The 15,643-nt window shown below is 43.5% G+C and overlaps 1 protein-coding gene across 1 annotated transcript in view; it reads right to left on the reverse strand.

Moving 5' to 3' along the window:
• The window catches only part of STK3 (serine/threonine kinase 3), a 294,468-nt gene that overhangs the window by 252,583 nt on the left and 26,242 nt on the right, over positions 1-15,643 (reverse strand). The window contains exon 5 of the mRNA XM_090040412.1: positions 2,162-2,326. Within this exon, the coding sequence (XP_089896538.1) occupies positions 2,162-2,326 (165 nt within the window). The remainder of the gene's footprint in view (positions 1-2,161; positions 2,327-15,643) is intronic.

A 15,643-nucleotide genomic window follows, 5' to 3' on the forward strand; every position in this document is an offset into this window, starting at 1 on the left:
CCATTAGTGCATCAGCTACTCCATATTAACTGCCTATGTGTACACTCTTACCCCACTGTGAGGGAGGAAAGGAGCCAACAGGCTCTGAGTCACCCTGTCCCGGCGCAGTCAGGCGAGCCTGGCGGGCGCGGGTCCAACACGCCGGGCGGAAACTCACCTCTTTTAGGTCTCCGGAAGAAGGAAGGCCCGGAACGAGCAGTGGTGGCATAAAGGAAGCGCCGGAGCCAGACGAGGGGGCAGCGGGACCAGAAGGAGTAGGCGGAGAAGCCGCCGCCGGAGAAAGCTCCTGAGCGTGGATGCAAGCCGCCCACGGGGACTACAGGACTTTCTGGGGTAAGGGTCAGCCCCGGCGGAGCTTGTGAACTCGAGCATCCGGTACGGGGAGGCTGTGGACAGTTTGAAGCAGCCAGGAGCGGCCGGGCAAGGTACCGTATAAACTCTAGTAAAGGAGCAAGCCCCAACTGGGAAGCTGCCCTCCTGGTAGGGAGGGGCTGAACAAACTCGGAGCGCCCGAGAGAGGGCTGAAGCACTCGTGGGGAAGTGGGAAAGGGGTCCCAACCCCGAGGCATACAGGAGAAGAGAGGGGAACGGCTGCTGAAAACTGAAGCAGTCCACCGACCCTGTAGAACTCCTGGCCGTAATCTTTTGTGTTGATCCTCGTTTCCTTTCACAAACGAGTGGGAGTGATATCCTGATTGCGTGGCCTGCCCAGATAGGCAGCCACATACCCGGTGGAACAGGTGAGGGTGTAGGGGAGGAGGACCCCTCAACTACGTGGGACCCCACGCCTACAGTGAGTCTCATTTCTGGACTGGCACGTGCCGAACAATTCCAACTGAACCGGAACCATCAAAGTCGTGGCAGGCGAGTCAGAGGCGCACAGGAGTCCAGGAACGACCCGCTGCAAGCGGGAAGCGGTCCCCGAGTGGGAGGTGTCAGTGTCTCGAAGCGACACCCCCACACCCGCAGTAAATTTAGAATACCTTATGCCATCTCTCAGTGGGGAATGTTGGAAGAGTAGCTGATGCACTAAAAGTTCATCACAGTTTACTTTGCAGTAAACTAGTTTGTGTACCGTAAAGGAATCAAAATGTACTAAAGGTATTAAACTGCATCTCCAATGCCTTTGGATGAATTTAACAAAACAAACAGAAAACCCCAACATTTATAAAATTAGCTCCACTAAGCAAATCTGATTGAAAAAAGGCATCTTTTTTCCTAACTGGTTTGTCTCTCACCACTTCTTCTCTTACATGCATCTCTAGCTCAGTATTCATAGCCACTCAAGTGTTGTCCTTTCTAGAAATTCCAACTTCCAGAAATTACAAATGTGATAATTAGGCCCCTGCCACACGTTACCCTTAAGACATGATTAGCCAGTTATTCACATCTTAGATTTGCAAACGTACAATCAATTAATGGCATGATAAACAGAGAAATAATCCATAAAGCTATTCCACAAAAAGTATGCAATAACTTTGTGGCTCATTCCTATCACACCATTCACTGAATGTGTGGCTAAGTGCTCTTCTGTGGCTGAACGACCCACCAGCTAACAGGACACCTCATGAGCTCCCATGACTTGGAGCCTGCAGCTGATGGGGCTTGCAACTGTGTGGGGATGCCCCATCTGCTCCCATGGCTGGGAGTTCCATCAGGTGACACTTCCTATCATGCACATGTGACATAGCAGGAGGTACAACTGTGTGTATCACACTACAGATCCTATCACACCTTTACCTAAATGTCTGGCAGGGCCCTTAGTGTCACAATTAAAACTTCTATTACTTGAATCTTTTATGCATCAGAAACTGAACTGAGGCAGTATCCTCAGATCAAACGGTCAACAAAAAAAGTCATCAGATGGTAATCCTTCACCTCCTAACCAAGTCAATTTGCATAGATAATTCATGGTTAAAAACCTCAAATCCCTTAACCAGGAAAACATGATACAGTGATACTTAAGACAGGTATATAATCATTAATTGGAATTCAGGGCTACAACATAATCATCATAAAAAGACAACCACTAGCTCTCCCATTACTGCCAGTCACTCCTAGTCTTAAAGGATGAAATGACAACTAAAAAGTAGGAAACCTTTTTTAAAAACTTGGTTAAGGGTCATAATCTAAAACCATTTTGATCTTTTCATGTACTTACAGTTAACTGGCCAGCCACTCCAAAATCAGCTAATTTTGCATGCCCCTCAGTATTAAGGAGGATGTTTCCTGCTTTTATATCTCGGTGTATTTTCCTCATGAAGTGTAAATATTCAAGTCCTTTAAGTGTAGACTTAAGAATGGTTGCAATTTCATCTTCTGTTAACTATGGAAACAAAATAAAACATACAAAATAAAGTGCTTTTCTTCTCCCGTACAAAATTAAATAATGTTACAGCCTAGAAGACCATAATTCCAATTCTGTAAACTGCTTCATAATAACCACTCATATAACAGACAAAAGTTTTAGTAGCTATTTTACAGAAACGAGACAGGACCACATCCAAGAAAGTTCATAATTTATGACCCTATCCATGCAATCAGATCCAGGCAGCTGGATCTTTGCACCTACAAGCAGCCTATAGAAGAAATAAAAGTGAGCTTCAAATAGGACCAGGGATTCATCCGTGCAGATTGTTTCAGAAGTGGGATCTAAACATTACAAAAGCAAAAGTAGTGGTTGAAAGGGTCCCTAAATCTTTGGTTATACCTCCTTATAGTGTTTCTTTATTTTACAGGTATAAGAGAAATGGCCTCTCTCTCTCTTTTAGTATAAGACAGTACACATCCATCATCCCACCATCACCATTCTGTAAGTCGTAAAAGCTACAGTTAAAATTTCCAAGGCTAGCCCATTTTAGTTTTCAAAAACTTAGATTTGTTAAGCAATATTAAAAGGTTTCTGTTTTCTACCAAAAAAAAATTAAAAATAAAAAAATCTTAATTTTACAGAAAAGCAACTAGTCAAAAAAGTAGTTTTCCTTTCAATGCTCACATTGCCCATGGATTTAGTCCTCAATGAGAATTACTAGACAAGCTAGTTTTGACAATATGGTAACAAAAAAAATAAAAATTTAAAAGCATTTAACTGCTATCTAACCAATTAATCATTACCTAGGTCAACAGACCTGTCAGACCAGATGACACCTAGCAAAATAGGGCTATCAGTCACCCTTTCTTGCAGATAGCTCCACCTAAATGGCACAAGGCCAGAATGGTTTCTCAAGTTCCCATGCTTGAAGAACTTAATACAGTTTGCACAACAAACTGGCAGTCCTAAATTTGGAAGAAGATAAAGAGAATGCGATACTTTCTTAATTTCTCAAACTCCCACATATGAAACTCTTGCTAAGCTACAATTAGCAATAGCAAAGCTGTAGCCCTGTCCATTAGCATTTCCTAATGGCAGTAACTATGAGTCTTATAGTGCTGACAGCTTACTGTTAACTGATAGTGCTACTTAGGAGTTACTTGGCAAGAGAAGAAAAAGAAAAAACAAAAGGGGATGACAGACTGGGTGTATAGGAACAAACTGAAAAAAAAAAAAACTGGTCCAAAAAACTGAATGACTTACAAAGACACACAAATTAGAGGCAATAGCTTTTGTAGGTGATATCATTTATTGGACCAAGTGCATGGTTGGAATATTTAAGCAAGCTTTTCAGTATCTCAGAATAATATATACAGACAATACCACTGTATGGGCTACTAAAACCCTTGCTAACACAAATTTATAACATATCACGACCTGAAAAAGAAGACTGATGCAGAGAGGTGGTGTAGACAGAATTCTAGTCACACAAATTTCCACAAGGCCCATCAGAGCCAACTGCTGTTTTCACCAGGCTGGCATCTAAATTATATTTTGAAAATAATATATATATTTAGCCTCAAAAAGTATTAGCTTTTATGCCATTTAAAATCAGCTCTTCTATAAATTACCTTTGCTATATGGTACACAGCTGAAACCTTCAATAAATTCTGAAGTAGGAACACATAAAAGTCCATTTCAGTTAGAGAGTACACACTGTAATGCTTCCACAGACCAAGCTTACTGAACATACTTGAAGCCTTGCATCCCTCTATTTCCCATTCCCTCCCCATCCCAACCAACTCCTTGTGTGGACAGAAGTCTTTCAGTGCATAAAATGTTCTAAACAGAGGCATATTCTTAGGCTGGAAGGTGTTAGTAACAGAAATCAACAAGTTCTTTGATCTAGTGACAACTGCAGAGGCTGGAGCCTATAAGCCTGTTAAATAAATGGCATGGACTGTCTTAGGCATATCCAACCGAGCGCGCACGTGGTTTGTGATGCAGGCATTCTCTGCGCTGATAATTTGCAGCATGGCGGTGGGGTTGATGCTGGGAGATCCCAGTGTCAGGAAAACCTGCAGCAGAAAAAAGTGGGGTGGCACACATGGTGGCAGTGTGCACCACTTGAAACCAGAGCACGGCCAGCCAGACACACATTCCAGCTGCCAGTCAGGCTCCACATGTCCAGATCACCACTGCTGCAGCCTTGGGAGGCCTCCAGAACACAAGGTAAGGCTTCTGGAACCAGCCCAGGTGCTGGCCCCAGCCTCTCCTACCCTACCTGGAGCATTTTTCCCTGTGCTAACCCCATACGCAGGGGCCAGGGCAAAAAGCAGTGACACAAATTTATGCCACTGCTTTTTTCCGCATGGCAAGTGCACACCCCTGCTCATGGGGGCATGGCCTCTGTGTTCCCTCTTCCTTACTTCCAGTTTAATTTTCACCAAATTCAAAAGGGTTCTGCCTACTGACACCAAGAACATTCCTTCAAACCCTGAAATAACTGTGTCTAAGCAAACATATCTGTATTTTCATAAAGAGTTATCACTATGAGAAGATAACGTACCACTTTCATGAAATCATAGCCTATATTAAGGTCAGGAGAGAAGAACATTCAGTACTAAGATACTGCTCTTTCATATACAGTTCAGCTGTTCATGTTACTGGTGTCCACAGCTGTGCTCAGTTTTCATCAAAAGTTCCCTTTTTTATTTTTTTTCACTGAACACAGTACAGTTCTCTATTAATTTATAAAAACTAAGGTGAAACAGGCATTTGTAATTTTGCATTAGGAGCCAATTAGCGTGTAACAAAATACGAACAGAACTCTACAATTTTTTTTTATATTGCTGTGTTTACTCTTTGTTCTTTCTGGTAAGATAAATGTGAAATTGTGCTACCCTTAGTAAATATGAAAAAAAACAAAAGCAGAACAAGAAATTAGATTTAAAAAATTAAAGAATACAAATACCCGAATGAAGAGGGCAAAACATCTTCAAAGAGAAACGTATTACAGTGGAAGACTGTCCCAAGGAATGATGTGAAAATACCATTCCTCAGGACCTTCAAAAACAGACTAGACAGAGATTTTTTTTAAATAATGCACCAGAAGTATTCAGTGTTGACAATGCAATAGACCCACTAGATTTTCTTATATATACAGTTTATAACTAAACATTTATATAATACTATATATTATATCCTGTCTCTTCAGAGAGGAAATTACTGTCAACAAATGATGGGTACCTGATCCAAAAAGTAAATATAATGTAATTCAGCAACATGCATGCAATTAGGATATGGCCATTTTTGTTTGGCTGATAACGAAATGAGCAGAATATTCAGATACCATGAAAGGTTAAAGAAAACGCAATTATCTCAGTTGCTCTGGATGAACTGAATAGGAACACACGAGTTCTTTAACAACTTTTATCATTAGATATAACAGTAAGCCTTATTATGTGCCATATCCCAAGAAAAGGACCTCCATTTTTCTGACAACATGGAAATATATTAAGACAAACCCGGAAAAAAATCTAGCCCACAAACTGAATTACTCGTCTGACAATTATGTGAGCTGTTCACAAAGTTGGAGTGTACTCAATTAAAGGAAATAATTACTTGTTTTAATATGGGACTGGGCACATGAGGTCAACAAGCTCTCAGTAATTTGACAGTATAAAAACTAAGAGGAATATTCTAAGTGGGGAACCATGCAAGAGTCCTGTTTAGCCTCTCCTACTCACGCTTACTCAAAGACTTCAAAAATTTAAGCAAAGCAAGAACAGTTCTTTGAAGTTTTGTAAGAGAATAGGATATACTATTTGCCTTGCTATTGTTATAATCATATCCCTTGCTATTGTTAAAAATGTATCATTCTGTAAGCCAAGAGAATGACTCAATAGAAAAGAACAAAAATAGTCTGAGTCAGCAAGAACATTCCCACAGGAGTTAGCATTCACAATAAGCTTTAATTATTTAACAAATAGAACAGCTTCCCAATTTGAGGTTCAAGGCAATCTCATTAAATCTGGGTGTGGAGCCTGATCTTCCCAGTGAGTCTTACAAACCCATCTCTTGTCAAGCGGGAAACAAAACTGAGTTGGAGTCAGCTCCTTCTGAACTGGGGATCAGTTAGTGCCTTGCACCACTGTCATACATACCTTGTCTGCCACAAAGATCAACAGTACTTAAGATCTTCACTTTCAATTAGCCACACGAAGGTTAAAACCTTTTTTTGCATCTTTTGTTTACATGACTGCTGTGGCTCTTTAAAGGATTTTGAAAGTCACTTGGGAACTCACAGCTTCAAGCTATGCATGGCTCAACAACAAAGATTACTTAAGGTAAACTTCCCTGGTACCCTTCTCTCCTTAACAAAGTTACTTACCTGGTTAAGAATCAAATGACATTGGGAATCTCATACCAAATTGAAGGTAAACATGTTAAGGGGGAAGAAATAGAATGATATCAGGGGAAAAGGCACTTCCTATTACCTAAGCTCATAATGCACTCTGTAGCACACAGAGGTGATGCTGTAAGAATATAGAAATCTTTTACTACATTAATTCAGGCCACTAAAAAATTGCTCTATTGTGAATAACTTAAAGTATGTAAAAATACCATTTTCTGTCAGGGTTGCATCACGTATTTCCTAGACCAGAGACAATACAGTGTCTTTAATCTTTGATGATTCCTATTCAAGCAGCAGCCATCCAAAGACAATGACATGGTTAAAACCTAGGAAAGGCAATCCGGCCAGGTTTGTGTATGGGGTTGGGGGCAGTTAGACAGTGGAAAACCCCTGAACAGGAAAGCTGAAGACTGAAAAAACTGATTGAGACTGAAAAACACGGAGTTGGAGAGACCTAAAGAAAAATCTCAGAAGCATGAGTATAGGAAAAGAACAGAGGGTTAAAATTTTTGTATAGAGGGTTTCATTTAACTATGACAGCAGTCAAGGGAAAACAGAACTGGCTAAATGAAAGAAACTCCATGAGTTAGAGAAGCCACGTGGAAGAGGGGGATACTGGACTCCTTGGGAGGCTCTGATATATGCCAAGAGAACAGTAGTAAGCATGAAAAAATTGAAGCAAGAATGTACATATAGGGTTTCAGGTAAAACAACTAAGGGTAGGAAGGAAAGGAAGAGGTGGGGAGTTTACTTTTTCTTACAACTGTCTATTAAAGCTGCTTCACTCAGTACACACCCATCCATTCTACTCCTTGGTGCATAAGTTATACTGATTTATACTTCCTTATTGACAAATGTACACATCACACTAACTTACACTAACATTTATCTATATTTGGCTCATGCTTACACTAGGTCTCAATGTACTGTATTTACTCAAATCCAACATGACGGGTTTTTATCCACCATTCAATGTGTCAGGGGAAAAAAAGCCACGTCTCAGATTTGAGTACCAGCCCAGGACTGGCAGCTGCTGCAGTTCTGGCTCCAGCCCCACCTGTGTATAGAATCTAAGATAACCTCTCCAATAATTATGTTTTATGCATGGAAAATTAAAATTTGTCAAACAGTCTTCTTATATTAGTCTCCCTCACTGCTGCGGCAGGTAAAACAGACTCCTGGCCCTTGCCCCCTTGCCTGACCTGTGGTACCAACCCCTGTGCCACCTGTACCCTCCATCTCTTGCCCCCTTGCCACCTGTTGAATAGAGGGGGGAAAAAATCTCATATTGGATTTGAATAAATATAGTAATTATTGGGGAATCCTCTCAAATTTGAATCATCTTAGATTCAGGTAAGTAAAGTATGCACATATTGTATATGTACCACTACAAAGACTGTTTTTAATTTATAAAAAAGGTACAGTTTTAAATTGCATACATCTCGTCTTTAAAAAAAGCTCCAAATATGCTTGTTCCTTTTCCCATGAAGTGATGATGTATTATTTATTGAAAAGCACAAGCATCAATTAGTCACTGTTGTATGAACACACAGCAAAAGAGTCTATTACAGGGACTTTGTCCCAGAGAGAAGAGTTAAGGTGATTGAATGTCTTGACTGTTTGCCATTTGAATATCAAATCTCAATGCTGAATTAAATGTAGACTAATACAAATACTTAAATATATTTAATATGAATATATATCATTGTATTTACAAATGCAGTTCTTTAGACAAGACAACTTCAACAGCTATGTAAGTTTAGCATCACTTAACTATGGCCACTCTAAATTTTATTTATGCACGTTCTTCTTGCACTAAATAAAAAGTCGAGAGAGCAAGAATTTTTTTTTTAAACAGTTACCAGGTTTTCCTTAGAGGTATAACACAGATTAAAGTGTCTAGTGTCACAGTTTTGTGTAGCAACCATAGTAAACTGGGTTTGTTTATTTTTTAAGATTTCATACTTGTACTTCTAGCCACTTGATTCATACCGTATAGCAGGATAAGCTGCAACTTTATCCATTCAAATAAGTCAGTTTAGCATTCAAAATGATATTGTCCATGTTTAAAGTGATAATGTGTCACATAGAGATTGACTGATTCTTGGGGGCGAAATATATATATCTGCTGTAGGATGACTACTAGTTGATGCTCTGCAAAAAGAAAAAACCTCTCGCCATTAAAAAATGCCACATGCTCAGATATAGACACACCGATCTAAGTTACCCCCTGACCTGGATATTATGATCAGGGATTTGGGTTTTCCATATCCCATGGGAAACCAGAGAAAAACCACATATTTCCCCTTTTTATCAGAGAAAATGTGGATTCCCTGCTTTTGCAAACAGCTCTGCAGGCTGGCTGAGCTCCAGCCTGCAAAAGCTGTTTGCAGACAGGGCAGGAAACCCCAGCCCTGCCCAGAGGAGGAGGGGGAGGGGGAGAGCGGGGCCTGAGACTCACTCACCCATGGCTCCACTCAGCTCAGCTCAGCCCGACTTTTCTCCTGGAGCCTGCAAGGTAAGTGTGGCTTGCAAGGGGCTGGGGGCCCCTCTGGCAGGGCTGGGGGGTTGCAGGTCATGGCTAGGGGCACCAGCAGGGCTGGGGGGAGCCAGGAGCTGGCCCCACCCCCATCCAAGCAGGCAGCAGCAGTAGGAAAGCTGGCTCCATACTGCTGCTGCTGCAGCTGCCTGCTGTTGGGGGCAAGGATCTGCAGACTTGGGGCCCTGGCCCCATAACCCTAGCAGCTAGGGGACTCTGGCAGGGCTGGGGGGCAAGGGCTGTGGGTGGAGGGCAAGAGACATGAGTAGAGAGGGGGGCCTGTTACGGGGGCAGTGAGGGGCACCAGCAGGGCTGAGAGGTGCTGCAGGGGGCTTATTAATTTTAATTAACAGATTTTGAGGGTTTTGTCAAAGAATTTACAATTTTTCAGAGATTTTGTGATTTTTTTTTTAAATCAAAGAAAACCAGGATCCCTGGTTATGACACACCAGGCCAGCAGCGACTTTCATCCACTGTGACTGCAGCTGCAGTTTCCCCTTCCCCAAATCAGTGCCTGGGGAACTACCCCACCTGCCCTGCCCCAGTTAACGCCACTACCCAGACTGGGGTGGGCAATTATTGGGCTGGAGGGCCACTGAAGGAGTTTTGGTGAGCTGTTGAGGGCAGGGGAGCTGGGGGGACACAAATAATCCTATCCAGCCCACTGGTCACGGCCAGGAGCCTGAGGGAGGGCAGGCTGCACCCAATACCACTCCATTCTGCTGCAGCTGGGGCCCAAGCCAGGCCACACAGTGTGAAGACTCCTACATCCCACCGTATCCATCCCCCCCACCCACCCTGTTTCCTCTTGGTGCTGTGAAGTCTGGCACAGCAGTTGCTAGCAGCCAGGCCTGCACAGGAGGGACCAAGCAGTCATCCTGCTCACACACTTCAATGAACTTCTGCCCACCACCGCATGACCCTGGGAAAGTCACGGGTGGCTGGCCTGGCCTGAGCCCCCAAAACAGCCAGCAGGAACTAGTGGCACCACAGCAGCAGAGGCTCATCACACTGAGCAGCTGGAACAACTTGGTGTGCAAGCCATATTTTGCCTACCCTTGGCCTAGATCCATCTTAAAGGCCCCAAATTCTGACATTAGATTTACTCAGAACCTTGATGACTTGAACTGGACTACAGGCATGCAAAGGCCTACCCATATAAAACTAATGCAAAATCACTGCCTTAGAAGAGTGATTTTCAGCCTTTTTTTTTTTTTCATTTGCAGACCCCTATGAAATTTTGAATGAAGGTATGGACCCTTTTGCATTGTAAGTGTGGTATTCACATACTTTTAATTGATCACAATCATCTTTCATGGACCCCTTAGACATAAGCTGCAGACCCCCAAGAGTTCACAAACCACAGGTTGAAAGCCACTGCCTTAGAACGTGAGCTCTTTGGGAAAACAGTTATTGCTCTGTCCTGTTCTATACCAGGGATTTCAGCTCTGTAACACACTTTTTCTAACCAAACACATTCTGTAACCCTCTTTTCACACATTTTGATGTGCAGACTCTACTTTTGGGGGAAGATAACCTAAACTAAGTTTGGCACAGGGTTCAGGAGAAGGAAGAAGTAGTTCTGCTTGTGCACCTTCTGGTGGCTAGAGGCAGCTTGGGACCACAATAGCCCAAGATATTTAGTTTCAGGAGCTACTCTAATATATGCTGTTTGCAACAGCTCCTCAAAAATCAAGAATCATTGGCAGCCCTTAATAATTGGTGCAGTCTGCAACCACGTCCTCCCCTAACTACTTCTTCCCATCAAAGACACTGTGAGGAGCTGATACAGGCACTATCCCCTAGTCTTATGCTATTTTCAGGCTCCTCTGTGGCAAGAATCACCAGCTGAAAAGTATACATAGCCAGCTTATAAGGGATATCAGAAAGCCCAGAAATAGAGTCATGGTTTGGCTTTTCAGAGTGTGTAGTTACTGGTTAAATCATGGCAGACAATAAAGGGAACAGAAGCAAGACTTCCCAGAAAGTAAAACTGATTTACTTCCATTTTTAATAACAAAGGACGAGAAAATTCATTTTAGATAGGGTCAAGGAGAAGAGTGCACATGAAATACAGTACTAAAGCAGAATACTAGAATTTGAAGAGCATATACACACACCATTTTTATTATGTAGGAACTTGCTCCACAGTGGTCCAGGCTGACTGGGGTGATGAGGTTGGTGAGCAACTCTCCCTTTAATAGCAAACAGCCATCAACCAGGGTGACAGAAAACTAAGCCACTGCACAATAGGCACTTTAATAACACAGAGTGGCTTTCAACTCCATGCTCTATTTATGTCAACTGGGCCATTGCTCCCTCACAGCTTGCCCTGCCCATTCCACCTACTGCAATGGTGCCCAAACTTTTTGCCAGTAGGCAAATGACTGGATCCAGCTTGCAGCTGGACGGACAATGCACCTGAGCCAGTGCCCAAAAAGGCATGGTGAGCACCTTCTGGCTGCACTGGGAAAGGGAGGGGTGGGCAAGACAGCCCCACAAGGAAAAGAAGCTTGACCCAGCCCAGTGAAAAGTAAGGGGAGCATGACTTGGCCCTGCAGGGGTGGGAGAGAATGGGGGTATGGCCAGGGCCCAACACAACTCCATAGGTGGAAAAGAGCATGGCCTAACCCCAAAAGGAGGGAAGGAGACATGGCCAAGCCCTAAAATCAGCCCCACAGAGAAGGAAAGGGGCATGGCCAAACCTTGCGGGGGTGGGGGAGAAGGGGGCATTGGCCAGGCCCCAACCTGTCCTATGGGGAGGGAAAGGGACACCACGCAACCCCATCCCAGAAGCTGGACCCCATGGTAGGGAAGGAGTCACAGCCCAGCCTGGCCCCAACTGGCTACACAGGGTATGGAGTGTAGGAGTCTGCAGCAGGGAGGATGGCTGTGTTAATGGCCACCACTAACCCACCAACACATTTTCCTGAGCTGTGGGGAGCCCCATGGGTCAGATGCAATGGTTCTGCAGGACACATTTGGCCTGCAGGCTGAAGGTTGAGCACCCTAACCAAGTGCACACATTTCTGTCCAACTGTCAGCAATGCAAGTTACTTAAGTGGCTGACAGCCAACCACCCACACCAGCACCTCCCAGATTCTCACCACTCCTGCCCCCAGAATGGGTTCCTTTGCAGGCAGTGGAAATAATTGAGCAGCATTGTCGGGAAAGTTTTTTTTAAAGCCACAACAAAATGCAGATTTTTGGGAGTTCCCCAGAGCACCTAGCCCCCCAAAAATACTAAAGCAGGGGCCAGGCAGTATCCCTACATACCCATCAGGCCACACCTCAATCAACCTAGAATGCATCAAAAACTGATGAACTGCCAGGAATTGAAGTAATTGGTGAGTAAACTTGGGGAAAATGTTCTTTAAAAGTGCAAAAGCTCTGGCAGCCCTGGAGCACCCAACCCTACAGGATTCCCAGATGCAGGGGTCCTAGAAGTTTCCACCAACTGTACAGATTTCAGTAACAGGAAGGGTCTTTACTTGAACTCTATGCAAGACGAAAGGAGAGCAGAAAAAAAAAATCGCAGCTGGGTTGGGTAATCACTATCACCCCATTGTGGTGGTACTACAGCCAGTGCTGTAGCAAAAGGGGGGGTGGGGTGAGCGAGGCAACCACCCCAGACACCCAAGTGAAGGGGCGCCAAGAGGCACTGCCCAGCTGGAGCAAGTTGTGAGATGCAGCTGCGACCGGCTCATGTGGCATGGGGCAGGGTTGAGGGGGAGGGGAGAGCATGTGCCCCCCCAGATTTGTGTGCAGGGCAAGGGTGGTCTGCTGCTGCAGGCTCTGCCCCAGGCACCAAACTTTCTTGCCACAGCACTGGCTGCAGCACTGCAGTACCTAAAATGTGACCTTCAACTTTGAATCCTTGGCAACATACACATGGACACGTCTGACCTGGGACAATTGCGAACTGGTTCCCAGTCATAGTAACAGTTCACTGTTGCATGAAAGTCATGTGTCTGCAGCCTGAAATAGCATTCTCTCTAAAGACACTAATGCTGTATTTACTTGAATCTAAGATAAGGTGTCCCCCATCCGAAACATCTTATATTTGAGCACAAGCTTGGGGTCTGAGGCTTCAGCCACAACTCTTAACCCTGAGCCAAGGATCAAAGTTGCAGATGCTGATGTCCCTCCCCCCCCGCCATTTTCCCCTTTGCAGGTTCTTCTCTCCTCTCCACTGTCACTTTACTTCTTCTTGAAGCAATGGTTCCATCTGAGCCACCACTCTGGTGGGAAGCAGGCAGCACGCAGCATGTTCTGCCTCCAACCCCAGCTTCAACATGTGAATAGCAAGCTCTGCTCCAAACTCCAGAGCAAGAACTGAAGCTGCCGCTGCTGCTGCCTGGCCAAGCCACTGCTGCTGCCCCTAGCCACAGCAGGACCCCAGTCAGAGCCAGAGCTACAAAGGGAAAGTAAGTGGTGGTAGGAAGCAGGAAGGAGAAAGAAACAGGCACCACAAGGAAAGGCAGGTGTGGGGAGAGAGCATGCAGCAGGGGGTACAAGCACCAGAGAAACAGGCATGGGGTAGCAAGTGCTGAGAGAGGACAGGTAGCAAGGGACAGGGGTCAAAGCCACTCAACTCTCCCTCCACTGGCCCCCCCCACTGCTGCTTACCCCACTGCAGTGGGGGAATTCAAGATGACCCTCCAATAAATTAGATTCTAGACATGGAAAATTATAACACATTTCTAAATTTCCCATGTCCCATGATTCAGAGTCATCTTGGATTCAGGTAAAAAGAATAAATGAAAGTCATCCATGTAGTCCCCTTGGCTACAATATTACTTCTCCATGCTTATGTGCTGTGCAGTTCAATACCCCAGATGGCTGTGAAACAATTTCAGACTCTTTACTCTGAAAAGCATTTTTTATAAATAAATAAATAAATAATAAAATAAAATAAAAATTAGTTAAAATGGTTATCTAATTCAGATTTTTTTTTAAAAGTTAGGCAAATCTACAATCTCCAGGCAGACCAGCAGCAAGTATTATGCCAGACAGGATAATGTTTGGTTTCACTGAAACTAAGTCAGCAAGTTCAGGTGTACGCTACCATTAAGAAAGTGAACCATAAAGATATATTTGCTAACTGAGCGTAGATGCCAGTGCAGTCTGAATTCTGCTCCTTTGGCATTATATATGTATAGTCTAATTGAAGTTGCATACATTTTCTCCTTTATGGGATTTCTGTTTCATTCAAGTATGGTTGGGATTGGATATGAGGAAGGACAGTGACTGAACATTAATAATGAAGACAATGATTAAATAACTCCTTTGCTGTGGAAAGTGTTGTGCAAGTAGCAAATAAGCCAGGGAAACTACAGGAACTGTAGCACACTAGATGGAAGCCAGTGAGAATGAGATTCTAACACTTGCTCTACCAAAAATTTCCCTTAGGCCAGAAATTTCAGGAGCAGTTATTAAATTGCAGGTACCTTCTTTACAGGTGATCAACTTGAGACCAAGTGCCTGATTCTTCAGAAGTTCTGCAATTGTAAATGAAATCTGCATTCTTGAAAGTGAAGTCACACCTGTATATCTGGACTGCTTCAATGCATGTGCAGAAGCCCATGCTTAGAATCCTCAGAAATGTAATTGACCGTCCCAACAGTAGACATCATGTGAATTTAGTCACCAAATTCTATGGCAGTCTGAGTAGAGGTCCTCTGGATAGCTTTTCATATCTTAGGCTACTACTAACTTAGTCGCCTCATTTTTCAAATCTGGATTTTGCCTCTACATCATTTTTTTCATTGGCAGTCACCAAAGACATGAACCACATTTCCTCGAGGTCTGTCTTTGGATAAGCCTCAAAGTACACAAATGCTGAGCATTTAGAGCTGTAAAAGTAGTCATCGGAGAAACTACTTTAAATACAAGCAGTATTATATAGAGCAGTAAGTAGTCTGAAAAAATTAGGTACCTGGTGTCTCAAACTGAACAACCAAAATTAATGTAAGAGCCATCGTTTTGTTGGCTCATGAATACTGAAACTGAGGGTCAATTTAGTTCAGCAAACAGCACAGCAAATTGGTTTGGGTTCAAAATGAACCAACTCTCTCACCATAATTTTCAAGTCAACTTCCTCCAGAGTAAAAAAACTGCTTAGCATTTTAAAACTGGAATACTGAACACCTGTCAGTAAATCTCATGTACTTGGCAAGCCTAATACACCACAGCAGGAGTATGTGCAAAAAGTAGACACCAGCAGTTGCCACCATTATGTTCTAAGCTCCTCAGTGGAGGCATCCCAATACTAAGTGTCCCCTCAACAGATTGATGAGCGTAACAAGTGATTTATATGAGAATGAAACATGGACTATGAGGAAGGCTGAGGAGTGGTAGATTAATATTTTCCATT

The sequence above is a fragment of the Crocodylus siamensis genome, chromosome 3 (assembly GCF_052110815.1).
Source record: "Crocodylus siamensis isolate JL-2025a chromosome 3, ASM5211081v1, whole genome shotgun sequence".
Lineage (NCBI taxonomy): Eukaryota > Metazoa > Chordata > Crocodylia > Crocodylidae > Crocodylus > Crocodylus siamensis.